The sequence below is a fragment of the Halteromyces radiatus genome (genome assembly GCF_025201355.1).
Source record: "Halteromyces radiatus strain CBS 162.75 chromosome Unknown BX664scaffold_5, whole genome shotgun sequence".
Lineage (NCBI taxonomy): Eukaryota > Fungi > Mucoromycota > Mucoromycetes > Mucorales > Cunninghamellaceae > Halteromyces > Halteromyces radiatus.
Window position 1 is genome coordinate 1,216,707 of NW_026251691.1, and position 25,794 is coordinate 1,242,500.

Here is a 25,794-nt window from a genome sequence, read left to right on the forward strand (position 1 = left end):
ATATACACACAAACATACGTATACACACTTTTTTTTATGTAGCACCATGTTCCTTCATATTTCTCCTTTCATCCATTTTTGTTTTTATTTTATTTTGTTTTTTTAGTTTAGATTTTCAAAAAAAAAAAGAAAAGTTTTTTTTTTACATTCATTCCTTTGTATATCTCATTCGTTCATTGATACCATTCTTATTCCCTCTTCTCCTTACCATCAAATCTTACCCTCATTCCTCTTTTTCAATAACCATTCCTTATAGTGATACTTACCCCTTTTTATTTTATCCATAAATGATACTATCCAAATAAACTTTTTTTTTTTTTTGACAATCAACAAATAGAAGATCCTTGTCCACCAAAAAAAAAAAAAAAAAAAAAAAAAAAATGAAGACATGTTACGCATATTCTCTCTCTTTCATACTCACCTTTTTTTTTTTTTGTATATTTATTTACTACCAGGGTACGATTAAAATTTAGTCAATGATGCTTAAAAAACATATAAATGGATGTTCATCCTATTTTTGTCATCAAAAAGATTAGTACTGTGTCACGATGAACTCAAAAAAAAAAGTCATAGCAAGATCTTACAACCCATTCATCACATCAAAGAAACAAGTCAATATCTCAAGGTATCCTCATTAAAGTCAATGGGTATCCCTTTCATTAATGTCATCATATACTGCTATTATTCATAATTGTTCAAAATGTCAAACTTTTTTTTTATTAGTATTCAAATAGCATACCAAAAAAAAAAAAAAAAAGGAACCAATCAAAGCATACTAACTAAATCTTATCTATACCAGGGTGGATAAAAAAATAATAATAATAAATGATCTAGTCCGTTTTGGGTAAAACACTTTGGACGGGCCAATCATAATGCGCATGAGAGCGATCATAACCATAATGCTTAACAAAACCATCGAGAGCATCCGGACCTCTGGAACCATACTTGTAAGTAGCGATCTTGATATCGGCATCATGTTGATCAATCTTGTGAAGTAGAGGAGTAAAGATCCGCCAGGCCGCATCTAGTTCATCATCACGCACAAAGTTCGAATGATCGTTCCTCAAGACATCCAATAGCAGAGATTCATAGGCATCAGGGATAGATAGATCGACATAGCGGTTGCCATAGGTAAGATCCAAATCGGTTTGACTGGTTTGATAAGAAAGTCCTGGGAGTTTGTTATTGAATTTCATGTAGACTGCTTCATCAGGTTGGACACGGATCACTAGTTCATTGCGAGCAGCGTTCTTGTATAGATTACCAGCCACATGGCGAAACTGAATACGCACCTCTACCTTGGCTGCATCCAAAGCTTTACCTGCCTTGAGAATAAATGGTACACCTTCCCATCGTTCGTTTTGAATCCAGAGTACAAGTGCTGCAAAAGTCGGTGTCAAGCTGTCCTTATTGGTCAAAGTTGTGTCCTCCAAATATCCAGGTTTGTCGCCATTCCTTGTATATTGTCCCAACAGTGTATCACGTACATCAATAGTAGGGATGCACTTGAGTACCTTGACCTTTTCATCACGAATAGCCTCTGCATCAGTCGAGATGGGTCGTTCCATAGCAATCAAGGATAAGATCTGTAATAAATGATTTTGCATCACATCACGAATAATACCAAATTCATCAAAGTAGCCACCACGTCCTTCCGTTCCAAAAGGTTCTTTGAATGTGATTTGTACATTGTCAATATACATCCGATTCCAGATATGTGAGAAAAAGATATTGGCGAATCGAACTGTCATCATGTTTTTTACCATTTCTTTGCCAAGATAATGATCAATACGGAAGATCTAAAATAAAGTAAAAAAAAAAAAAAAAATGAATTATCTAATACCCCACGTTTTTTTATTATTATTATTATTACTTCTTTTTCAGCAAACAATTGAGCCAAATCCTTGGCTAACGCAGTAGAAGAAGCCAAATCCTTGCCAAAAGGTTTTTCCACAACAATACGATTGACACCATCTGTAGCATAAGCATTACGTCTCAACCCACGAGCCACAGGAACAAATACTGAAGGAGGTAAAGCCATATAGAACACACGGTTGCGTTGACCAGGTGACATGGTACTTTCTGCGTTCTCCTTGATAAACTTGTCCAATGATTGATATGCTTCATCTTGGTCATAACTACCAGCCTGATAATGAAGAAGTGTCTTGAACTTGGTCAACAATGCTTGATCGTCTTCGCGTTCCAACTTAATATAATGAGTGACTCTGTCCAGGTACTCTTCATGAGTCATTTTCGACCGAGCATAACCTACAATAAATGTGTTTTCAGGAAGGAAACCATTGCGATAAAGTCGAAACAAGGCAGGATATGTCTTTTTCTTTGCAAGGTCGCCAGAGGCTCCAAGTACTTTGTCATGTCAAAATAAAAGCGATAAGTTTCAATTCTTTCTTTTTTTCTTTTTAAATTCACTCGAACTTACCAATGATAGTGACAGAACCTTGAAGTTCTTTACAAACTTGTTTTCGCATTGCTCGAATAGGGTCCATAGTTTAAGTGGTGTTCAATAAAAAAAAAAAAGGTAATAGAGGGAAAAAAAGAAGCTTTATCTTTCAAAAAAAAAGAAAAGAAAAAAGAAAAAAAAGGGAAAAAAAGTGGGTTGGGAAAAAAAAAAAAGTGAACCACACAGTATGGAAATGCCGAAATGACGTTATTTTTAGACTTCCCAGAGTTTGCCGCTTGTTATTTCCCGGGTACATAGTCGGTCAGTCAGCAATGACACATCTAAATAGATAGTTGATCACCCTTTCTTGTGAGATTCAACCATTTACCAATGTTCTTTTTTTTTTTTTAAATCTTTAGTCAGGGACACAACGCGACCTTCAGGAGTCGAGAAATTCAGCCAACCACAAATGATTTTCGTTTCTTTATATATATCATACAAAACATCTTAATATTGTTTTATTATAAATCATCATTACATGCAAAAACAAATCAATCAATAAATAAAAAGAAAAATTGACAGTAAAAAGATGATCGACGATGACTAAAAGATGATAAATAATAAGCAAAATCTATACTCCAAGAACTAATTACAGGTCCAGATAAAAATGGTATTGTTGTTATCTACAGCGACAAACCTTTTTGTATCTGCAGAAACACAAACATCACGTATCAGTTGAGTGGAAGATTCATGACTAAAGATCTATCAATCAATCAAGATAACTTATATATCAGCCATTGTGATCTTGAAAAAAAATTTTATTATCTTACCTTGAGTGGTTCAAACACTTCTTTACTGCTATCTTCCAAAGTCTTGCTTTTCTTGCCATCACCAATATTATAAAGACGAATATCACCATCATAATCACCTCCTAAATATAATTTTTGTCCTGTTGTTCAATAATAAAGATGCGTTATTATGTATAACAATCCATTTATTCTTTTCCTACCATCTTTCTCAACAATACAAAATCGTAAACCTGTACAATCATCGGATTCAGGCCAGTCCAAAGATAAATAAATATCAGCATCCGTTTTCGTACTTGTTTTCGGGTTCCACATCAAGACTTCCATATCATTTGATCCTCGTGAGACTACATAATAAATAAAAATAAAAAATTGTAAGTCACCATCGTATTTGATGACATTTATTTAAGTAAATTTACCAATATGATTGTTGAGTTCATTTTCGTCACCATCTTGACCAAGAATATAAATATCTTCTACATAACCATCGTGCCATTCTTGACCATGAGGGAACTTTGTTTTTGGTTTGATGATTGTTGGATTATATTGTTCATCATCGCCATCATCATCATCATTGTTCTTGTATGATTTTGATTGTCTAGTAATACGTCTCCATTCACTAACATCTGTTGGCTGAATACCATATTGAAGTAAATCCGCTTTACTTGTTCCTACTGCCAATAAGGATAAATCATAAGACAGGCTCATACTTGTTGGATAGCTAGTACCAGGTACTGTGAAATGAGCGAGACAACTATACCATAAAATAACGTATCAATAACTATTTATTTATTTATTTATTTATTTTTTTTTTTTTTTTTTGCTTTACCAAGAATCATCGATTTCGTTGGCAGGTGTTCCAATATCCCAAAGTCGTACTGACATATCCATTGATGAACCTAAATAGAAATGGCAAAAATAAGACATTAATGTTCAATCAGGTTTATAAATTCATGTATAGATCATATGTAATTTGAACTTACTAAGTAACCACCTTGGTTCTTTTGTTGCAAAGTTGAGTTTCAAGACAGGTTGTTGATGACCAAATAAGTAACGGTAACAATGAGCTTGTGTAGGTTCAAGTAATTTGATGGATCCAAACTTGCCAGCTACTGCCAAAATTGCCGCATATGGATCATCTTCACTGACATTATCGCTCTGTTCTTCATTTTCTTCCAATGGATCCTGTTCAGGAGATGCTTGATGTTGTTTGAGACCAAGTTGTCGAGATCCACGTAAGAGGGTCCATGCCAAAGTATAAAAACATTCTAAAGGCTCAGGGTGGGTATATTTCTTAACATGACGTCCTTGTTGTGTATCTAAAAACAAAATGGATGATCCTCCACACAAAGCCACTAAGGTCGATGGGTTGTTGCTGTTGATCGAGGGTTCAAATTCACATGCCCAAATATCCAAATCTTGACTATCGTTATCATCATCATCATCACTACTACTGCTGCTATTGTCATCGTTGTCTGAGGTCACCACCTTACGTCTAGATTGTCGTTTGTTTTTCTTATTCTTCGGTTTCGTTTGTTTGCGTTTGCTGCTTCTTTTAATTCTATTGTGTCCCAAATGAGAATGACCTTCGATCATATATTTCAATTGAAAAGAATTACCTAATAGAAAAAAAAAAAAAAGTAAGACTAGTGAATACATTTTTTTTTTCTTTTTCATCCAACTTACAAAGTAGTGGTAAAGTCGTCTTGCGTGTTGAATTCGGAATGTATTGGGGTGTATCGCTGCCAGAATCAATATCAGTAGAAGAGTTTTGTCGTTTTTTTGACGGTTTATTAGAAGGGGAAGATCTGTGAGAACGATGCCGAGTAGTAGATTGATCAGTTCCCAATGGTTTATTTTTCGTTCGTAAAACAGTCGCTTTTGTACCATTGTTGTGTTTTGGATTATTAGATGGTGTAAAGGCAACATAATTCCATTGTAAAAAGCTATCCTTTCCAGGTCGTTTTGAAGGTATGGTACCTGTTCCCGGTGGTTCAATGGATGTATCAGTTGTTGGTGATGCTGGTGTCAAGGCAGTAGAAGGTATGGTAACTGCACTAAGTCTTTCTCCTCTATCCCAATATTTAAATTTCATCATTTGAGAACCCATGAAACAGAAAAAGGAGGTGGCGCGCGCTCTTTCTCTCTTTTCCCCTTTTGCAAAAAAAAAAAAAAAAAAAAAAAAAAAAAAAAATCGGCTGTCATTTTCAACCCGCGCTACCAAAATTGCAACGTTTGAATCTTAAAAGTATTTCTTCTTTGTGCTTTTTCCTTTCATCCATTGGAAATCATGTCCTTCATCTGTTCCGGTAAACATAAAAAATAGTTGTTCAAAAATATAGATGACAATATGTTTATTATTAACTAAACCTTGTTCTCCTAGTATTCTTTTGGATTGGCTTTTTGGCTGTTGTGCCATATCTCGCGTTGGTGCTCTATGGTGCTTACTATTGTAAAGAGCAAGACCTGAAGAAAAAGTATAATGCCAAATGGTAAGTATCCATAAGAATAGAGAGAATCGTTTATTTATTTATTTATTTTTTTTTAATAAAAGGGCTTTAGTAACTGGTGGATCCTCTGGTATTGGTGCTGCCATTGTACGCAAACTTGCTTCTCAAGGACTGAATATTGTTGTGGTTGCTTTAGATGATCAATTTTTGACCTCCTTCAAAGAAACCATTGTAACTGAATTTCCTCAAGTGACCTTCCGATTTGTGGGTTGTGATTTATCAGAAGCTCAAGGTTCTACTTATATGACATTGATTCGCGAACAAACGGATGATATTGATGTACAAATAGTATGCAATAATGCTGGATTCATTACGACGGGTGCTTTTGCTGATATCGCTTTGGGACGCAACATGGCTAATTATCATACTAATGTTACTGCTGCTTGTCTTCAAATTTCTCATCATTTCTTGAATCGTTTATTGGATCGGCAACTCAAGGGTTTGGTCACATTTACTTCAAGCAGTGCCGGTTTTATCCCTAATCCTATGAGTTCCTTGTATGGTAAGTGCACTTTTTTTTTTTTTTATCTATTATTCGTGTATATGTAATGATGGGACGAATGGGTGGGATTAGAAAAAAAAAAAGATCATTGTTACTAATTACTGATTTTATCTATAGCTTCCACCAAGATCTTTTTGACTACTTTTGCTGCTTCCTTGGCCGCTGAATATGCTGAAGATGGTATTGATGTACTTGTTATTGTAAGTGATATATCATATCATGCTCAATTATTATTGGCTTACTCTTATTGTTATATTTTTTTTTTAGCATCCTTCACCCATTGATTCCAACTTTTATAGCAATGCTGGAAAGATGTCTGCTCTTTTATCTGCCCAAAAGTTATCCTCTTCTCCCTCTGTAATTGCCGATACCATTTGCCGTAATGCCGGAAAGGTGATTGTATCTGATCAAGGTCTTATCACTGTTGTCATGAAGATTATCACCACCAAGATATTGGATTGGAATGTGTTTACTGAAATCATGAAAATCTTTTTACGACGCACTGGGGATTATCAAGCCATGAAGGTACGACGTCAAGCCAACAAACAAGATTAGTTGAATTCAGACTCAATACGATTAGGATAGCTATTAGTGTAGTTTTCTGTCTGTGGTTATTTGAATAAAATTTCTTTATTGGATTTTATCAGTAATTGTTTGTCGAGAAACGTTTTTTTTTTCTTTTTTTTTTAATAAACATTCAATGTTTAATAATTGTGTAGATAAATAAAAAAAAAGTAGCTTTTGATGACAGTATGTCTGGATGAATCACAGTGACAACGACATAGATGGACTAGGTGAATTCAGAAAATATCAAAGCATTATATATATATATATACATATAAAAGATAATGATTATTTTTTTTTTTTTCGTTTTGAGCATAGAACTATAATCAAATAGGCTATCCGATACTATCTGGGGGCATTTTTATTTAACAATCGATTCTCAAGTTGACATAAACAAATAACTATATCTAAAAACTATGCTAACTAGGTGATATAACGACACTAAAAAACTAATATACTAAAACTAATATACCTACCTCATAAAATGGAATCATACTAACATAACAGGGGATAATAATAAAAACTAAATTTGTAATCATCTACACTATTGCCGGAAAACAAGATAGGACAAGAAGATAGCAACCAGAGCCACAAGAACAACCACAGGCAAAGGAATACCATTTTGTTTAGACACAGAAGATTCCACCAAAGTATCAGGAGCACGAGACCGAAGAGCTTCCAATTCATTCTTATAGGCATCCAGTTCCAAGCGTAATTTCGTAAGTTCATCTGTTTCCTTTGTATCGATTTCTGTTTCCTTAGTAGAAGCCAAAGTAGAATCACTAACACTATGATTGATTGTCGATGAGATCTATATTCAAGAGCGAAAAGAAAAAAAAGAAAGAAAAAGAAAAAAAAAGTGATATTCCCAATAAACATAACACACAAACGCATGCATAGGGTTACAAGTGAGTAAAAACCATTTCTTTTATCCATCTTATATATATATATATATATATATATATATATATGTATGTATATTTTGCTTACTTCTTGTCCATCACCATTGACATAGGAGCACCTGAGTTTCACTTGTTGGATTAAATTTTTTGCATTGGCTTCTACATGAGGCCACTAGATATAAAAGAAAACAGAAATATAAAATTAACCTTCAATTGTAACTCTTTCTATTTATTCACTTACGATATCAGATACTGGTAATGATTTTAATTCCCCAACAAGAGCAACAGTTTGTACAAGGAATTTGTCTTTGCATTTTTGGTCCATAGGAGGTTCTTCTTTGAATGGTTGAAGCATCACTAAATAAAGAAAAATAGGTTTCAATACATGTGTTTCAGTCTTCATTTGTTTTATTACCTTGTACTTCCAAAGCTTCACCAGCAGGAACCAAGCCAGAATTAGGTCGAACACAATACAATTTAGGAGCAGTGGTTTTTACTTTGAAAGCCACATCTTGATCTGTAGGATTATTGATTGTCAATACTTCTTTTGATGTACGAGTCAAAGGTCCTATATAAAAATAAAAAGAAATGAATAAAGATTGTTTTTGTTTATTACTATCTTCTAATAAGAAGATATATTTGTTTTCACTTTCTCATGACGATAGTTTATAATACAATACTTACGTCTAAAAGTCAAGATTTCATTGGGATTCAATTGTACAGACATGTTGTTAACTTGCTAATAGATGATATTAATATAAAATATATCAAAATGATTGTAAAGATTTAAGTTCGTTACAAAAAAAAAAAAAAAAAAAATAACAAGAAAAAGAGGGAGAGGCCAAGAGATTATATATATATCAGTATCGGAATTCAGATTCCGAATAACTTCAGCCAATCATTTTACTCTGACTTCTCCTTTTATGTTTGTTTTAGGTGTCATGTCGTCATTGACGAATGTCCATTCCAAAACAAAAGAAAAAGGAAAACTATTATAAATCAAATGAAAACAGTATCAAGAGATAACAGAAAATCAATCATCATTCATTTTATTGAATATGTTTACTTTTCAACATCTACCACGTGAGATTTCATATACTAGAATTTAAACATGTGAAGAAAGGTTACTAAATAAGAATAGAGGACCAAGTTGTCAAAAAAAAGAATAAGACCAGGATCTTTCCCTGCCTTACTCCCCCCCACATGAACAAAAAAGGAAAAGATGCCTGCCATTTTCTCCATCTTTTTGTAAACTGTATCAAAACTATGCAAAACTATGCAAAACACTTGGTTAAGAAACTCTTCTTTTTTTTTGTATGTAATCGATTATATTGACGTATCTTTTTTTTCTATTTGGGAGAGACGGGGAATCAATCCTTTTTCTTTCCTTTTTTATTTTTATTTTTATTTTTTATTTTTTTGTCTTTCTGTCTTTCTTCCTTTTTTTTTTTTTTTTTTCTCCTTATATTTTATTTTATGACTACGACTACAAAGATACCGACTGCATTGACCATTGCTGGCAGTGATAGTGGAGGGTAATTAAAAAAAACAGTTCGCGCACATTTTATTGTCACTCAACTTTTTTATTTATTCATTTATTTTGCTTATTTTCTACTCTCATGATACACGTAGAGGTGCTGGTATTCAAGCAGATATTAAAACCATGTCAGCACTTCAAGTATATTCAACATCAGTATTAACGTCTATTACTTCACAAAATACTTTGGGTGTGGATGGGATTCATCAATTACCACCAGAGTTTGTACAACAACAACTTCGAGCTGTTCTTAGTGATATTGGTGCGAATGCAATCAAGACAGGCATGCTTTCTTCTTCAAGTATTATCTCGGCTGTAGTGGCAACATTAAAGGAATTCCCTGAAGATTCTCGTTATTTAGTGGTTGATCCTGTTATGGTCTCAACAAGTGGATCTCGTTTACTTCCTCAAGACGCTGTTCAAGCATGTATTCAAGAATTATTACCTATTACTTATATTTTGACTCCCAATGTCCCTGAAGCTCAGGTATTATTATCAAGCTCAACCGATCAACAACAAGAAAATCTTACTATTCAATCCGTGGATGATATGCATACTGCTGCCAAGAAACTTGCTAGTTATGGTCCTCGATTTGTACTTCTGAAAGGTGGTCATTTACCTCAAATTCGACATGGGTCTAGATGTGTCGTCGATGTACTTTATGATAAATCTACAGATCGTATTACTGAATTGGTCAATCATTATATTGATACGCCAAATACTCATGGAACCGGTTGTACTCTATCTGCTGCCATTGCATCAGAACTTGCCAAAGGAATAGAACGTAAGCAAGATAGGAAAAAAAAAAAAAAAAAAGAACTGGATGGAAGAGGATTGGTTGATTATTTATTTTCTTTTTTTTTTTTTTCCTTTTTCTTCTTTCATTATATATGTTTAGCATATGAAGCTATCAAAAAAGCTACCACTTATATTCAAGATGCTATTGCAACATCAATGGAAAGTGTAGGTAAAGGATCGGGTCCTGTCAATCATTTTCACAATCTTCGATGGATGCCATATACTGGGTAAATAACAAAATAAGAAATTTACCAATGATCATGATTCATTTTTATTTTTCTTTATTATAACATCAATGGATTAGGAAAAGTTTTGTACAAGCTTTACGTGATGCTCTTCCAGAAGGTCTTTGGAGTGAATTTATTGATCATCCTTTTGTACGTGGAATGGCTGATGGTACATTACCCAGGGAAGCATTCATTCATTATATCAAACAAGATTATCTCTATTTGGTGAATTATGCTCGAAGTGCAGCATTGGCTGCTTATAAATGTAAGTTACGAAAAAAAAAAAGTTGAATAGAATTTATCACAAAACTCGGATTGACTAATCTTTATATATATATATGTAATATGATAGCCAAAGACATTGATATGTGCGCCGCCAATGCGAAGATTGTACTTCATATTCATCATGAAATGCAATTACACTTGGAAGTAAGAATAACAAAAAAAAAAGAAGTATGATGTCTTTGTTTTAACACTTTTTTTTTATTTGTTTTCTTTTAGTATTGTGAACAATGGGGAATCAGTAAAGAAGAAGTGTTGTCCACTCCTGAAAGTGTTTATAACATTGCTTATACTCGATTCGTTTTGGATAAAGGTAAAGAAAATTTATATAGAAGAAAAAAAAAAAAGGAAACAAAGATTTGACTTTTTTTTTTTCTGGTAGGCGCTAGTGGTGATCAAATGGACCTTCAAGTGGCTATGGCACCCTGTTTACTTGGTTATGGTGATATTGGTATGAAATTATTCAATGATCCCAACACAAAACGTGAAGGAAACCCATATTGGAAATGGATCTCTAACTATGCACAGGATGATTATCAAACTGCTGTGAAAGTTGGCAAAGGTAAATATATATATAAAGTTGATTTCAATTGTACATACTGATTTTTCTATTTTCTTTATTAGAACTCATGGAGGAATTGGCTATTCACTGTGTATCAACATCCCCCACTAGATTTAGAGAAGTGTGTGATATCTTTGAACAGGCTACTAGATTAGAAATTCAATTTTGGGAAATGGGTCTCAATCAAAACTAGAAATAAACTGTTTTATTATATTACCAATATGACAAGATGATATTGCAACCTTTTTTTTTTTTTTTTATTCTCTTCATGGATGATCAAAGGTTCGGATGGATGCTTATTTTTGTTGAGAAAGTCTGGATTATGGACGCAATCATCAATCATCAAGCTGATATAAAAAAAATATTTTTTATTAAGTATACATTGGATTGAAAAAAAAAAAAAAAATTAATTGGGGAGATCTACAGGAGTTGAAATTGCAGATGCCTTGCATTTTTCATCTTCACATTGCACTATTTTCTTCTCATACCATTTTGTACGTAGAGACATAATCACGTATACAAGAGCAACTAAAACAGGGACTTCGATTAATGGGCCGATGGTAGCAGCGAGAGCTTCTTTCGAATCTATTCCATATGATCCAACAGCAACAGCGATGGCTAATTCAAAATTATTGGATGCGGCAGTGAAACATTGGGTTACGGCAGTAGGATAAGGGATGCATAGGTAATGACATAGATACAACGTGGCAAAAAATATAATGGCAAAGTACACTACCAATGGGACCATCACTCTGAAGACATTTCCGATATCATGTACGATTTCATATCCCTGTGAAGAAAACATCACCACAATGACAAATAATAGTCCAAGTAACGAAGTGAATCCGATGGTTGGCAAGAACTTGTTATCATACCATTGCTTCCCAAACACACGTCGTAACGTTAATCGTGTAATCACAGCAGCTAGTAAAGGTATTCCTAAAAATACCAAGACACTTCTTACAACAATCCACATATTGATGCCTACATCCGATCCATGTCCAACAATCACCACATAAAAATACGATAACGGACCATATAAACCTATTTGTAACAGTGAATTGATGGCCACTAAAATCGCACAATATTCGATATCTCCGCCTGCAAGATTATTCCATATCAATACCATAGCAATACAACGAGCTGTGCCGACCAAGATAACACCACTACGATATTCAGGTAGATCGGGTAACGTAGCCCATGCAATAGCAGTCATAAAAAGGGGTGCGATGATCCAATTGATGATGAGTGAGATCATTATCTGTCGTTTAATGTCCTTTTCCTTAAGAATGATAACTAATGCTTCATAACGTACTTTGCATAGCACAGGGTACATCATCCATAGTAATCCAATGGCAGTTGGCAATGAAACATCAGCTAAAGTTACCGTGTTTAACTTTTCTTTAACAGAGGGTACATAGACACCTAATAGAACGCCTAATATCATACAACCTAATATCCATACAGGTAAAAATTTATCTACAAATGATAACTTGGGCATTTGAAATGATTGTCTCTATTTCTTATCGAATTCAAAAATGAATTTAAATTAGAAATCGTTTCTCGAACTTCCATGGATGATAATATTTAATCATGCATTTGACGATCCGACCTTAAATTTTTAAGCCACTATTTTTTTTTTTTTTCTTTCAGTCAGGTTCATTTTTTTTTTCCTTCCTGCTTTTTTTTTTTTTTCTTTCTCCTTTGCTTTTTTTGTTTGATCATATATATTATTATTATTCTATCATGACTAATAAAGTAGACATCAAGAAACGCAAACGAACCGACAATGCGACTACAAAGAAGCAAACTGTAGAAAAGAAAGCCAAAAAGGTCACCAAAGAAGAAAAATCTATGCAAGACGATAATGAAGTGAACGATTCCGTTGAAGATCAACAACAACAAGAGGAAGAAATCTCGACTACCACTTCTACTGAAACAAAAGAAACAGGATACAATCCAGGTAAGAACAAAAAAAAATAAAAAAAAATAAAACACATTCTATAGATTCTGAACCAAGTTGGGTTTATTCTTTTTTTTTTTTTTTTTTTTTTTTATGATCAATTTAGAACAACCTGTCAATTTGGATTTCGCCAGTCTGGATGTATGTGACAAAACCAAGCAAGGTATCAAGGATATGGGTTTTACAACAATGACAGAAGTACAAGGTCGTACCATTCCTCCTCTCATGGCTGGCCGTGATGTTTTAGGTGCTGCAAAGACTGGTTCTGGAAAGACCTTGGCTTTCTTGATTCCTGCCATTGAAATGTTATATCGATTAAAGTTTAAGCCAAGAAATGGTAAGTGTATATATATATAAAAAAAAAAGGGATTGAAAGAAAAGAATGAGTGATGTGAACAATATAGCTTACTTTTTTTTTCTATTTTTTTTTTTTGAAGGTACTGGTGTGATTATTGTATCACCTACTCGTGAACTTGCTCTCCAAATCTTTGGTGTTGCTAAAGAATTATTGAAATACCATCAACATACTTTTGGTATTGTTATTGGTGGAGCCAACCGTCGTGCTGAAGCTGAAAAGTTGGTCAAAGGTGTCAATCTTTTAGTGGCTACTCCTGGAAGATTATTGGATCATTTGCAGGTAAATATAAATAAAATAAAATAAAAAAAGGGATTAAATAGATAACAAATATTTATTTTTATATAGAATACTCGAGGTTTTGTTTTCAAGAATTTGAAGGCTTTGGTGATTGATGAAGCTGATCGTATTTTGGAAATTGGTTTCGAAGAAGAAATGGCTCAAATTATCAAAATTCTTCCCAGAGAACGTCAAACAATGTTGTTCTCAGCTACACAAACTACCAAGGTATCCGATCTTGCAAGAATCTCTTTGAAGAAAGGACCTCTTTATATCAATGTGGACGAACGCAAGGATACATCAACAGCTGAAGGATTAGAACAAGGTTATGTGGTATGTGAATCTGACAAGCGATTCTTGCTTTTGTTTACCTTTTTGCGCAAGAATTTGAAGAAAAAGGTGATTGTGTTTTTCTCCAGTTGCAATTCCGTCAAATATCATGCTGAATTGATGAATTATATTGATGTACCCGTGCTGGAACTTCATGTAAGTTAATCAAATATACTATTCATTGGATTTATATTCATCTTTTATTTATTTATTTATTATAGGGCAAACAAAAACAACAAAAACGAACAACCACCTTCTTTGAATTCTGTAATGCTGAAAAGGGTATCTTATTATGTACAGACGTAGCAGCTCGTGGTTTAGATATTCCTTCTGTTGATTGGATTGTACAATTCGACCCTCCAGATGATCCTCGTGATTACATTCATCGTGTTGGACGAACAGCTCGTGGTGGTGGCAAAGGTAAGAGTTTACTCTTCTTATTACCTAGTGAATTGGGTTTCCTTCGTTATCTCAAGCATGCCAAGGTCCCATTGAACGAATATCAATTCCCAACCAACAAGATTGCCAATGTACAAAGTCAACTGGAAAAACTTGTGGAAAAGAACTATTATCTTCATCAATCTGCTCGTGATGGTTATCGATCTTACTTGCAATCCTATGCATCCTTTGGTTTGAAGAAAATCTTTGATGTCAACAGTTTGGATCTTACCAAGGTGGCCAAATCGTTTGGTTTTAGTGTCCCCCCTAGAGTTAATTTAGCTATCCAAAGCTCAAAATAGATTATTATTATTATTATTTTATACATATATATATTCTTTTCACATCTTTTTTCATTCCCTGTCCTTGTATCACTTCATTTGTCATCTTTCACTTCATTCAATTTTATTATTTTTATTTTTATTATATTACTGCAATAAACAATTGAGATTACTTTTTTTTTTTTGTAGGTTTTCCCTTGATTATCATCATTTACAGAAATATCACAAATGTCATTTCCAATCATCATATCTTCCATCCATTAACATATCATTCTTCACTACATAACAGTCATCAGTTAATCATTCTTTCACATACACTTCACATAACACATATGCTTGAAAACTTATAACTTGACATTTGTGTTCCACTATAGGACATCGACAATAGGAGACAAAAGGCATTTTTACACTTGTAAAATTCAAAACATACAACGAATGAGTACATGATCATGTAGTAGAACGAGGAAACATACAAAAGAAGAAAAGCATATTCTTTATTTGGGATAAAATTAAAAAAAAAAAAAAGAACAGAGTGGTGGTGGTAAACAGATAAGAAAAAAGGACTAACTAGATATCATCATATGACTTTATTCAACAGAGGTCGAAAAAATTATCCACTAATCCATCGACAGTAGAAGGAAGTATTAATGATGATGATGGTGATGATGATATTGGAGAAGGAAGAGAAGCTGGTTTCATCACTACTAGAAATGGAAAGAAAACATAAAGCAAAAAAAAAAAAAAAAAATAGTTAGCACATGATTCTTTCTAGTTTGATTTGCTACCTACCAGTGAGAGAAATAGAGCAATCTACTAGTGCTGGAGCATAATAGAATAGAGATTAGTGAGTAACAGAATTTTTATTTTACCCTCTTGTTCTTTTGTTGCAACTCGCGTGAAGAGACAGGAGAGGAAGCAGTAGTTAGCTACGACCATACTCATTACTTTTTGTCTTACTTTTATTTGTTCCTTCTCTATCCCTTGTTTATCCCCATCAGCCATCCATAAGACTTTGACAGGACGAAGACGAGCTGTAATTAGACCCTCATATGACATCTATCACACGTAGTATAATAAGAGAAGAAATGGTTGTATTAAAAAAAATATGATTTATAATGAATTTCATTTGATAATATTACGTTTCCTTAGGATCCATCATCATCATCATTCTTCATACACAGACTGTTCTTGTTTTTGTCAGCAAAAGAAGAAGTCCTCTATCACCATTCTTTCGAAAAAAAAAAAAAAAAACAAAAAAACATTTCTTAGCCCGGTATTCTAATAAATTAAAAAAATAACAATGACTTCACTAACTATCTCTTCTTGTTATCACACTTATTATTTATTATATGATATAAACTTACGGTGATAGACATCATCGGGAGCCATACAGAATTCTCTTTTGAGATCCACGTAATATAAACAGAATTAGATTAATTTGGTAAAGAAGATTTTTTTTTTTTTATTATTACTCCCCCATTCGAAGATGTAAATAAATGAAGATAAAAAAAAAAGAATATATAATGTACTTGGTACTCATCACAAACAACTAGGCCCTCAAAGAAGAGATGGTTTTGAACGATGTTGTTACCAAAGGAAAAGCATAAAACAGAAAAGGCCTAAATAATTGGAAGAGTAATATTGTCTAGTTGGTTTAAAAAGTTGGAAAAAAAAAAATAGAAAAAAGAAGTAAAAATTCTTTGCTCTTAACACCGTGATTTTTACGCGTTTCAAACTCCACGTGTCATTCTCTGTCCTTTTTTTTTTATATAATAATAGCAGTAATAGTGATATACATATATCATATCTTTAAAAGAGAAAAAAAAATAGATTGATACTTAATGTCATGATGAGAAAAGAAGGTTGATATTTTTTATGCAGTAGGACATGTACTACACTAAATCGATCTATACATTCTAATATGTCAGGTTTGTCTGATTTAGAAAATCCAAGTAAACTCTAGGAGGGACATTTTAATAACTCAGGGACAACAAAAAGTAAATGGATGATGATGATGATTATTATTGTATTCTTACAATCATGATAATTCTATATGATGATCATGAATCCTAAACTCTTTTCATCATATATAAGCTATCGCATAATGCGGATTTTTAAACAAATAGCCTATTTTGGTCTAATCGCCTATTCCTTACAATGCATATATGTAATACGAATGATAGTCTCGATAAATGTTATGGTGAAGGAAAAGTAAAAAAAGATTGATGGATGCAAAAATGTAGTTTTTTTTTTTTTTTCATATGAAAGCGTGAATAAGGAAATACGCGCTATGATTGGCTATACCAATTTTGTACTCGTGTTTTTTTTTTTTTCTTCTTTTTGTCCTTTTTTTTTTTTTTTTTTACTATAGTGATATTATAAAATCATCATTTAATATTATTCATATTATTCATCTTATTATTATTACTATTAGTTGTTAATAGGTCAATCCAAATCATCATCTTAGTACTATTGTTATCTATTTGTGCAAACATAAGGTTCTTCCATAAATGGTATACATTCAAAATCCGGTGTCAATGCGTTGTTGGATCAATCAAAAAAAAAAAAGTCTAGTCGTCGAGATCAAAAAAAAAAATTAACGCGTTCTCACTTGCTTTTTTCTTACTTTTCTTTTTTTTTAACCAATGAACATTGTAAGTTACCATTATACATTACTTTACTAATCTACATTCTATACTTACTATATACTTTCTTTTTCCTTTTAGTTTCTCATACTATGAACTAATCTATTTTTTTTTTATGCTTTCTGTGTAAAATATAATAGATAGATAATACAGTATTATTCATTGTTATGATCATTTTCAAGTAAGGTCAATTACTCTATTCAAAGTAAGATATATAAAAAAAAAATGAAAAAGAATATCTAAAATATGATTCTCATTCTCTTTTTCCTTTTTCTTCTTTCTTTTTTTTTATTGCTTTGATGCATCATCATCCTATATATACAGATCACATAACCAAATGAAAATTACTCTAGATTCATAACAAGAATGAATAACTAATGTAACCACAGTATATTATTAATACAGTAACAACTGGAAAGGGAAATCAATTTGTGTGTAAATAGATGACATTTTTTCTATAGTTTCTTTTAATGAAAGTTATTATATTCTTTTTATATTCTTCTTCTTATTCTTTAATAAAGTTTATCTTTATATCATCATCATCATCCTATTATTATTATTATTTTATTCTACTTTTATTAAAATCATAAGTGTTTTCCATAAATGGTATATATTCAAAGTCCGTTCTCAATGTGGGGGTGTGTTGGATCAAAAAAAAAAAAAGTCTGGAGGTTCCAATCTCAAAAAAAAAAAAAAAAAGTTGGTCAAGATCAAAAAAAAAAAAAATCTGGGAGATTGAAAAAAAAAAAAAGTTGGACCAAGCTCTGACAAAAGACAAAATTGGCGCACTTCACCTTTTGCTTTTTTTTACTTTTTTTTTTTTTTTACCTTTTTTTTTACTTTTTTTTTTTAACCACTGGCACTTTGGACATTGTAAGTTTACCTTTATGCATTATTTTACTAATTTACATTATATATTTAAAAGTCACTCTTTATATATATTATACTTTATACTTATTCTTTCTTTCTTCTTCTTCCTTAGTCTTTCATATTATAAAGTAATCTATTTTTAGTTTTTCACTCTTTTTATGAACATATAGTAGATAAGATATATGAAGAAATATACAATAGGATTAAATGGATATTGGATAAAAGAATAAGCAAGTTAGGGAAAAAGTATCCAACTCTTTATCATTGGTTTATTTAATAGTTTAGTCTTTTAGTTATAGTGTTTTATATTTTATAATCTTTTAAATAAACTCATATTTTATTATTGTTATTTCACTATTATTTCACTATTTGTCCTCTATCATCATCATTATCAAAAGGAGTAATAAGAAAGAATGGGTATGATTATCATTTTATTTCCACTAAAAAATAAAAAATAAATAAAAAAAAAGACTGTTGTAAAAACACCATATAGACATCAGTATCTTGCTTCATGGTAAAATATATATATATATTGAAAAATTAGTATTAGTATCGACTTTTCAATACGAGAAGTCAATATCGTCAGTATTCCATCGTTAAGAAAAAAAATCATACTGTTATTGACTAAAAATCAATATCTGATCAATATTGGTCGATACTAGTATTGATCACGTATCGAGTTTTGTTGGTTGATTTTTCAATATATATATTGATGTATGTTAATAATGATCTTCCAATATATTTATTTTTTAACTTACAAGTGTCATTGGTTTTTTTTTTTAAAAAAAAAAAAAAGTACAAAAAAGTAAAAGCAAAAAAAAAAAAGAGAGAGCGCCCCCCCCTTTTTTTTTTCTTGTCAGAGCTTGGTCCAACTTTTCCCATTGTCTTCAACATTTTTTTTTTTTTTTTTTTTTTTTTTTTAGTTCTAGATGATTTAATAGATACTTGAATCCATTTGATATCTTGGTTAGGTTTTACTTTTGAACTGACTTGATTTTGAATCAACTTGATCTTTTATGATTTTCTCTTGGAGTTAGGTCATGATCAAACCTGCTTTAACCGTAAATCATAAACTATGAACCTCATCGCTAACTTCAACCAATCACGATCAAGTATTGACAATTTGGTATTACGACTCAACTCATCGACACTGCCACTTTCTTTGAGGACTACAATCATGCATGAACGGAAACGAAACACTCTGGTGGAAAGAGAAATGTGACTACCTGGGACAATCGACAATTTGCGTTTTACCGTTATAACAAGACTCTTTTGTATAGTTATGGTTACATTGGTTTATATTTTTATATTCACTTTCTTTTTTTTATTACTTTTGAACAAAATAAAGCACTGTCAAATGCGCGATTCTATTTTTTTTATAGTACTTGGGTCATGAATTGGATGATAAGTGATGGATGACAAGTGATGGATGATACGTGATGGTATTGGTGTAGATAGGGATAAAAAAAATAAAAAATAATGAAGATGAGAGCAAGTCTGTGAGATTTCTTTTTATTAAAAAAAAAAGATCGGGTTGAGACTCATAGGCATTTTGTATCCTACTATGGGTATAGATAGATAGTTAAAATAAAATAGACAGTGAGATTCCTTTTATAGTCCTATTTGGGAATAAAATTAATGTTCAAATTGTTATCAGTGGACGGACTTCAAAAATTAATCACCCCTTTACCTGCGTTTTGCTCTTTTTTCATTATTTTTTCTTTCTTTTTCTTTTATTCATCCACTTTTTTTTTTTCCACATTAGGTGTCCTCTTTGTTTTTGCGATCTTGTCATGGTAGATTTTACTGGATTTGGAGCGTTTTGAAAAAGGGATTTACAAAATACATGGGGAAACCCTTTCATTTTGGATGTAGGATCTAATACAGGTAATAACAAAAATATTTTATATAGTCTTGTTTTTTTTCATATGATTGCTTGACCTAGATTTATTTCATTGGTAATGTGAACTGACTGTATAAGAAACTTCGTTTGGTTAGGATCTCTTGGTGGTGGACGAATGCTTCTGGTGTATTATGTAGAGTAGGGTGGATAGTAGTGATAGTTTTACTAGTTAGTATATGGATTATCTTTTTTTGTTTGAAATAAAAATTATATTGCATTTTATGATACATAGTTTCCGTGGTTTTTTTTTTTTTTTTTTTTTTTTTTTTTTTTTTTGATCAAGAGTAACAGTTAGGTAATAGAGAATCGTTTTCCTCAACTCCATCCGATGAAAAAGATTACTATGACGTCTAGGCGACTCCTAGGCAATTTCTGGGCTATTTTCAAGTATGGACAGACAATTATTCAAGGTAAGATACAATAAATGAAAAAGAACATTTTACAATATGATTCTCATTCCCTTTTTCTTATTATTTTGGGGTGTATCAATTACTATCATTGTCAAACAACAGCATTATCATGCTGGATATATATGGATCACAACATCAAATTAAAATGGATAAAACAAAAAAGGGATGAAGAGCCAATAGCAAACAACTATATTAACTAGTATGGATAGACAATGGCTGGAAGGATCTATTACAGAAAAAAAAAAAAGAAAAGGAAAGAGACGAGTATATTGAAAACAAACTTTATTCGAGTTAATATAAAATCATATTTGAATAAAATAAAATACATCTTATATATATATTCTACTATTTTCTAAACTAAAGGATGATGGTAGTTCATTTAGCGTTACCCAGGAGCCACCACAAGGAGGTAGAACTACATTGACTCCCAATATTTTTTTTTTTTTACTCACCTTTTATATTCCTTGCCAACCATACGACTTGATATTATCAAGCATAGAGAATTACTATAGAATAGAAAGAAAAAAAAAAAAAAGAGAATGATTTTTAGTAATAACTATGTTATACTGTATTTATTGTATAATATTCTTTATATGTTACCTTCCACCACTCGTCCCGCGAACAGATATTATGACCCATAGACTGCTTGAATCTATTTGATATATTGATTGGACTTACCTTTGAGAGCTGACTTAACTTGAACTCAACTTTGATATTTATGATTTGCAGTTTAAAGCAGGTTTGATCAAGACCTAACTCCAACAGAAGATCGTAAGATATCAAATTGATGCAAGACCGAGTCAGTTCAAAAGTAAAGTTCAAGCAAGATATATCAAATAGATTCAAGTATCTATTAAACCATCAAGAACTAAAAAAATAAAAAAGAATGGAAATGAGAGGATGAATAGATTATTCATATACAATATGATAATAAAAATGAGATAAAGTACTTACATAATTCTTTGCTTTCTTTGCTTGCAGCAACTACAAAAGAAGAGTAAAAGAAAAAAAAAAGTAGCCCATAAAATATTTTGCCACACCCGTATTACTTTTGTTTTACCTTTACTTGTTCCTTGTATATGCCTTGTTTATCCCCATCAACCAACCATAAAACATTGACAAGACAAAGAGGTGCTATAATCAGAGCTTCGTATGGTATCGATCATATCTATTATAAAAAGAGAAAGAATGGACGTTTTAAAAAAAAAGTAGTTTATGGTAAATTTCATTGATAATACTACCTTTCCTTTGGACCCACCGTCATCACCATCATCCTTCATACACAGAGTTTCTTATTTTGCCAGCAAAAGAAGAAGTCCTCTATCATATCACCATTTTTGGAAAAGTCTCTTCTTGACCCGAGGTGCTAATATAATAAACAAAACACAATGATTTTAGTAACTATTCATTCTTGTTGTGAACAGTTAATATTTATACAATACAAATTTACCGGTGATAGATTGTCGTTGGGGGACCACACTGAAGTTGCTTCCAAGGCCTATATAATATGAATAGAATTAGGTAAGTTTGTTAGTGAAGATTACTTTTTTTTTCTTTTTTTTTAATACTCACCCGTTCGAAAAAAACAATGAAGATAAAAAAAAAGAAAAAGAAAAATGTGAGTATATAATGACTTGGTATATTCATTTAAGTACTTACAAAGCCTTCCAACAAGAGATGATTGTGCATGAGCTGGTCTCCAAAGGAAAAGCATAATACAGGAACGACCTAAATAATCAAAGAGTAATATGTATTAGTAAACTTAGTTTAAAGGTTGAAAGAAAAGAGAGGAAGAAAAAAAAAAGGTAAAAATTCTTTGCTCTTAAGACTTTAAATTTTACGCGTTTCAAACTCCACGTGTCACGCTCTATCTAATCGTCTTCTTTTTTTTTTTTTTTTTTTTTGGAATTGAGTGGTAGATGTATCAATAGTATGGATACTCATCGTTTCTTTATTATTATCATTATTGATACACTTGTCATGATGATGGCTCCACTGTTTTCATGCAGTAGGACATGTACTACATTAAATCGATCTACGTTCTAATATGCTAAGTTTGATAGGAGTAGAAATTCAAACAAGCCCCGCCAAAAAGGGACAATATTGCATATAGTAGTTTAGTTTAATATTCAGGGACAATAAAATGATGATGATGATTATGATGATGATGATTGACTCTTATTATCGTAAAGATTCAAAGTGATGACTCCATGATGATAGCGCTAATCACGTAAAAAGTAAAAAAGTTCACACCTTGCGGTTTTTATTTGATTTAATCGCCTATCCATCCAATGCATATCTGGTATGGATTGTTGATCATGACAACGGTTTACTTACACGTAGACCTTATGACAAAAAAAAAAAAAAAAAGAGTGGTAGATGATGATTGACACGAAAACACGCTTTGATTGACACGAAAACACGCTTTGGTTGGCACGAAAGTAGTAAAAAAAAGACGCGCTATGATTGGCTCCTTGACTTTTTTTTTTGAAACTATTTAAACTCGCGGTATTTTTTTGATCTTTTTCTGCTTTTTTCCCTTTTCTTTTTTTCTTTGTCTTCCCCCCTTTTTTTTTCTTTCTTTTGTCCCCTCATCTTCATTGCCTTTGTTTCGAGTGTTGGACTATTATCCTTCATTCTTAACACCTTCAATACAAGAACCATTGCTTAGCACAATGTAATGTAGGCATAAAGGTATCGCCCTCGTTTTTTTCTTGTAACGCTATATTGTAAATAACCATTGCTTAGCACAATTTACAATGTTACTTGAAAAAAATGGCTTTTTCCATAGCGTAAGTAAGGAGATCCCGCTAACTCATTAGACGGATTTGCTGAAGAAAACCTAGGTTAAAGTCATGTTGTGGAGTAGGAACTTGGACAGCACTGACTAGTGTCTCCCTGTGATCTCTGTCAACCCCCTATCCTTTTTTTTCTTTTCTATGTATCCCCCTCATTATCCATTTACTCCCCGTCGCAATCATCCTCCCCACTACGACTTCCTACGACTTCTTACGATTTGGTGTTTGTTATAAGTATAAAATATGATATTGATTATGATACTAACACATTATTATTGTAGCGCCAACAAGAAAGTGTGTGATGCACTTCTTATTCATCATGATGATTCCCATCCTTGTACAGATGCAAATGGCATTCCATGATTTATTTGATGGAATGGGTTTTTGTAAAGCTGATACCTTTGGAGCTAGCCAAGACACCTTCTTTGACTTGGAACATATATCTGAATGAATGTTTTTCCTATAGATCTCTTTATGATGCTGTTTATAATATTTCACTAGTTTAGTCTCTATTATATTTTTTTTTTGAATAAAAATCATTCTATTTATATCATTATCATCTTCCATTTCCATCATATTTACATATCACGGTCACAGTTAAGTAACCAAAAAAAAAAAAAAATAGTTTATTCAGTATTTTAATCTTTTAGCTAGTGATCTACATTATTTTTTATTCTCATTTAAATAAAATCATACTTTTTTATCATCTGTTTATTACGTTATCATTGACTATTGTCCTATCATATCATATCACTGATTCTTCCATTTGTCATCCATCCCACTTACAATCATCATCTTGGAGAAGTACTAGTAAGAAAGAATAGTATGAATATCATTTTTTTTTTTTTTGTTTTCATTGAAAATTTACAAATGAAATCCACATGCACATTTGATAACTTCTTTCTACGATTTCCCTTTATACATTACATCCAACATTTTAAGCTTCTGATAAACTAGATATTTCCTCCATCATAAACCATCATCATCACGTCATTCTCGTATATTGTTTTATTATAAGATAATAATACAATTGAGTTCCATTAATTTGTCACTTGTTCATTTTATTTTTATAATACTTACACTAGGTTCATTTATCACGGTTAATAAAGCTTCAATCCAGGTGAATATATAATAATATGAAAAAAAATCATTTATTATACTAGTAAAATATATATTTTTATCTTTGTTGTCATGGTTATACTTACTTCGAGAATAAGAAGAAGAGGGTGCACGAATATCTTTTATGGTAAAAAAAAAAAGTTGAATTAGTTTGTTCATTAACTCTTTTTTTAATCACTTTGTTACTTTACTTACCTAATGTAGATACTAAAGAAAAAAAGATACAAGTAAAACAAATGATATATATCGAAAAAACATATAAGTAAAAAAAGTAATATATATTTATCCAAGACTAGTTACAGAATAAAGAGGCCACAACCAAAGGGAAGAGGGCAAAAGAGAGAAGAACTTGAAGAATGTGGACAATGTAAGGATGATAAAAGGTAAAATAAGTTTTATAAAAAGAACTAATAGCAGAATAAGACATAAAACACGTAAAACAGTAGTAATATTGAGTTTAATCTGTAAAGAAAGAAAGAAAGAAAGAAAGAAAGAAAAGAGAAATAAAGCACTATTTACTCTTTCAAAATTGTTTACTGCGCTTCTTAAACTTTATGCGACACAAGCTAACCAAATAGTAATCTTTTATTTTTGTAGATTGATATTAAATATATCAATTTCTTTATAAAAATTATATTTATCAATGATCCTGATGTTAAACAGCTACTCTTCTTTTTTATGCAAAAATAGTAGTAATGTACTACTTTAAATTGATCTACATTCTAACCTGCCAGGTTTGACTGGGTTAGAAATTTAAGCAACTCCCACCAACAAAGTAAAAAAAAAATCGATGATGGTACCTTTAAAATGATGATGATAACTCTTTATTTAAATAAAATCATCTCTTTATTGTTGATTATTATTATTATTCACTATTATCCTATCATCACATATCATTCATCTATTTATCTCATCATCGTAAAAGAATCATCATCATCATTAAAACGAAGGAACAAATTTTTGTTTTATTGAATATATACAAATTTACAAATTTACAAATATAAAAGAAAAAAGAATATACAGAATATAAAAAAAGATATGTAGATCACCAAGTGAGAAATTGTTGTAACCATATAAAGAAATTGATAATAAAGTAGGACAAAGAGTACTTTGAACAATCTTCATATTCACTTTCAAACAGACGTTGGCACAATATTATTTCTTGACATCAACAGTATGCTTATTTTGGATACATTGGGGAGGTACCAATACTATATAACTAAAAATATGATATTACTCATGAAAATCATTTCCTTCGTCACCATCACCACTTTTTGTATCTTACCCATATGTTCGATATTACCTTGAGCAT

The 25,794-nt window shown here is 31.7% G+C and overlaps 8 protein-coding genes across 8 annotated transcripts; 3 read left to right on the forward strand and 5 right to left on the reverse strand.

Moving 5' to 3' along the window:
- Positions 1-733: 733 nt before the first annotated feature.
- Positions 734-2,601, reverse strand: BX664DRAFT_335828 (glucose-6-phosphate dehydrogenase). Its single transcript, XM_051545984.1, has 2 exons — positions 1,874-2,601; positions 734-1,799 (listed from the first exon to the last, which is right to left on the reverse strand). Exons 1-2 carry the CDS (start codon positions 2,249-2,251, stop codon positions 831-833), a joined length of 1,347 nt encoding a protein of 448 aa, XP_051399111.1. The 5' UTR covers positions 2,252-2,601; the 3' UTR covers positions 734-830.
- Positions 2,602-3,357: 756 nt separating this feature from the next.
- BX664DRAFT_264707 (uncharacterized protein) lies at positions 3,358-4,803 on the reverse strand (the record flags this gene model as incomplete). The annotated part of the gene is made up of 5 exons (XM_051540826.1): positions 3,358-3,554; positions 3,627-3,961; positions 4,037-4,106; positions 4,191-4,370; positions 4,443-4,803. The coding sequence occupies 5 exons, from the start codon at positions 4,801-4,803 to the stop codon at positions 3,358-3,360; spliced, it is 1,143 nt and encodes a 380-aa protein (XP_051399112.1).
- A 597-nt stretch (positions 4,804-5,400) lies between these two features.
- BX664DRAFT_335831 (uncharacterized protein) lies at positions 5,401-6,869 on the forward strand. The gene is made up of 5 exons (XM_051545985.1): positions 5,401-5,516; positions 5,591-5,699; positions 5,762-6,219; positions 6,337-6,419; positions 6,487-6,869. The coding sequence occupies exons 1-5, from the start codon at positions 5,498-5,500 to the stop codon at positions 6,772-6,774; spliced, it is 957 nt and encodes a 318-aa protein (XP_051399113.1). The 5' UTR covers positions 5,401-5,497; the 3' UTR covers positions 6,775-6,869.
- A 169-nt stretch (positions 6,870-7,038) lies between these two features.
- Positions 7,039-8,496, reverse strand: BX664DRAFT_335834 (PapD-like protein). Its single transcript, XM_051545986.1, has 5 exons — positions 8,370-8,496; positions 8,101-8,253; positions 7,927-8,042; positions 7,774-7,857; positions 7,039-7,594 (listed from the first exon to the last, which is right to left on the reverse strand). The coding sequence occupies exons 1-5, from the start codon at positions 8,410-8,412 to the stop codon at positions 7,328-7,330; spliced, it is 663 nt and encodes a 220-aa protein (XP_051399114.1). The 5' UTR covers positions 8,413-8,496; the 3' UTR covers positions 7,039-7,327.
- A 637-nt stretch (positions 8,497-9,133) lies between these two features.
- BX664DRAFT_335837 (Phosphomethylpyrimidine kinase-domain-containing protein) lies at positions 9,134-11,313 on the forward strand. Its single transcript, XM_051545987.1, has 8 exons — positions 9,134-9,220; positions 9,318-10,006; positions 10,121-10,247; positions 10,325-10,512; positions 10,600-10,676; positions 10,749-10,842; positions 10,912-11,091; positions 11,154-11,313. Exons 1-8 carry the CDS (start codon positions 9,162-9,164, stop codon positions 11,282-11,284), a joined length of 1,545 nt encoding a protein of 514 aa, XP_051399115.1. The 5' UTR covers positions 9,134-9,161; the 3' UTR covers positions 11,285-11,313.
- A 159-nt stretch (positions 11,314-11,472) lies between these two features.
- Positions 11,473-12,623, reverse strand: BX664DRAFT_335839 (sodium bile acid symporter family-domain-containing protein). Its single transcript, XM_051545988.1, has one exon. The coding sequence runs from the start codon at positions 12,590-12,592 to the stop codon at positions 11,498-11,500; it is 1,095 nt and encodes a 364-aa protein (XP_051399116.1). The 5' UTR covers positions 12,593-12,623; the 3' UTR covers positions 11,473-11,497.
- Positions 12,624-12,790: 167 nt separating this feature from the next.
- BX664DRAFT_299144 (ATP-dependent RNA helicase HAS1) lies at positions 12,791-14,920 on the forward strand. Its single transcript, XM_051542293.1, has 5 exons — positions 12,791-13,054; positions 13,161-13,391; positions 13,492-13,691; positions 13,758-14,174; positions 14,240-14,920. Exons 1-5 carry the CDS (start codon positions 12,838-12,840, stop codon positions 14,756-14,758), a joined length of 1,584 nt encoding a protein of 527 aa, XP_051399117.1. The 5' UTR covers positions 12,791-12,837; the 3' UTR covers positions 14,759-14,920.
- Positions 14,921-15,328: 408 nt separating this feature from the next.
- Positions 15,329-16,116, reverse strand: BX664DRAFT_315648 (uncharacterized protein; the record flags this gene model as incomplete). The annotated part of the gene is made up of 4 exons (XM_051542687.1): positions 15,329-15,441; positions 15,527-15,556; positions 15,607-15,793; positions 16,102-16,116. The coding sequence occupies 4 exons, from the start codon at positions 16,114-16,116 to the stop codon at positions 15,329-15,331; spliced, it is 345 nt and encodes a 114-aa protein (XP_051399118.1).
- Positions 16,117-25,794: the final 9,678 nt, after the last annotated feature.

Bases quoted from the DNA above. Each gene is read 5' to 3' on its own strand.
- BX664DRAFT_299144 (XM_051542293.1), top strand. From the start codon at position 12,838: ATGACTAATAAAGTAGACATCAAGAAACGCAAACGAACCGACAATGCG. The intron at 13,055-13,160 runs GTAAGAACAAAA...TGATCAATTTAG, and splicing joins AGAAACAGGATACAATCCAG to AACAACCTGTCAATTTGGAT. The intron at 13,692-13,757 runs GTAAATATAAAT...ATTTTTATATAG, and splicing joins GATTATTGGATCATTTGCAG to AATACTCGAGGTTTTGTTTT.
- BX664DRAFT_335839 (XM_051545988.1), bottom strand. From the start codon at position 12,592: ATGCCCAAGTTATCATTTGTAGATAAATTTTTACCTGTATGGATATTA.
- BX664DRAFT_335834 (XM_051545986.1), bottom strand. From the start codon at position 8,412: ATGTCTGTACAATTGAATCCCAATGAAATCTTGACTTTTAGAC. The intron at 7,858-7,926 runs GTAAGTGAATAA...TTTTATATCTAG, and splicing joins CATTACCAGTATCTGATATC to TGGCCTCATGTAGAAGCCAA. The intron at 7,595-7,773 runs GTAAGCAAAATA...TCTTGAATATAG, and splicing joins TCAATGGTGATGGACAAGAA to ATCTCATCGACAATCAATCA.
- BX664DRAFT_335828 (XM_051545984.1), bottom strand. From the start codon at position 2,251: ATGACTCATGAAGAGTACCTGGACAGAGTCACTCATTATATTAAGTTG. The intron at 1,800-1,873 runs GTAATAATAATA...ACTTTATTTTAG, and splicing joins AATTGTTTGCTGAAAAAGAA to ATCTTCCGTATTGATCATTA.
- BX664DRAFT_335831 (XM_051545985.1), top strand. The intron at 6,220-6,336 runs GTAAGTGCACTT...TTTTATCTATAG, and splicing joins TCCTATGAGTTCCTTGTATG to CTTCCACCAAGATCTTTTTG. The intron at 6,420-6,486 runs GTAAGTGATATA...TTTTTTTTTTAG, and splicing joins GTATTGATGTACTTGTTATT to CATCCTTCACCCATTGATTC.
- BX664DRAFT_335837 (XM_051545987.1), top strand. From the start codon at position 9,162: ATGACTACGACTACAAAGATACCGACTGCATTGACCATTGCTGGCAGT. The intron at 9,221-9,317 runs GTAATTAAAAAA...TGATACACGTAG, and splicing joins GCTGGCAGTGATAGTGGAGG to AGGTGCTGGTATTCAAGCAG. The intron at 10,843-10,911 runs GTAAAGAAAATT...TTTTTCTGGTAG, and splicing joins TCGATTCGTTTTGGATAAAG to GCGCTAGTGGTGATCAAATG.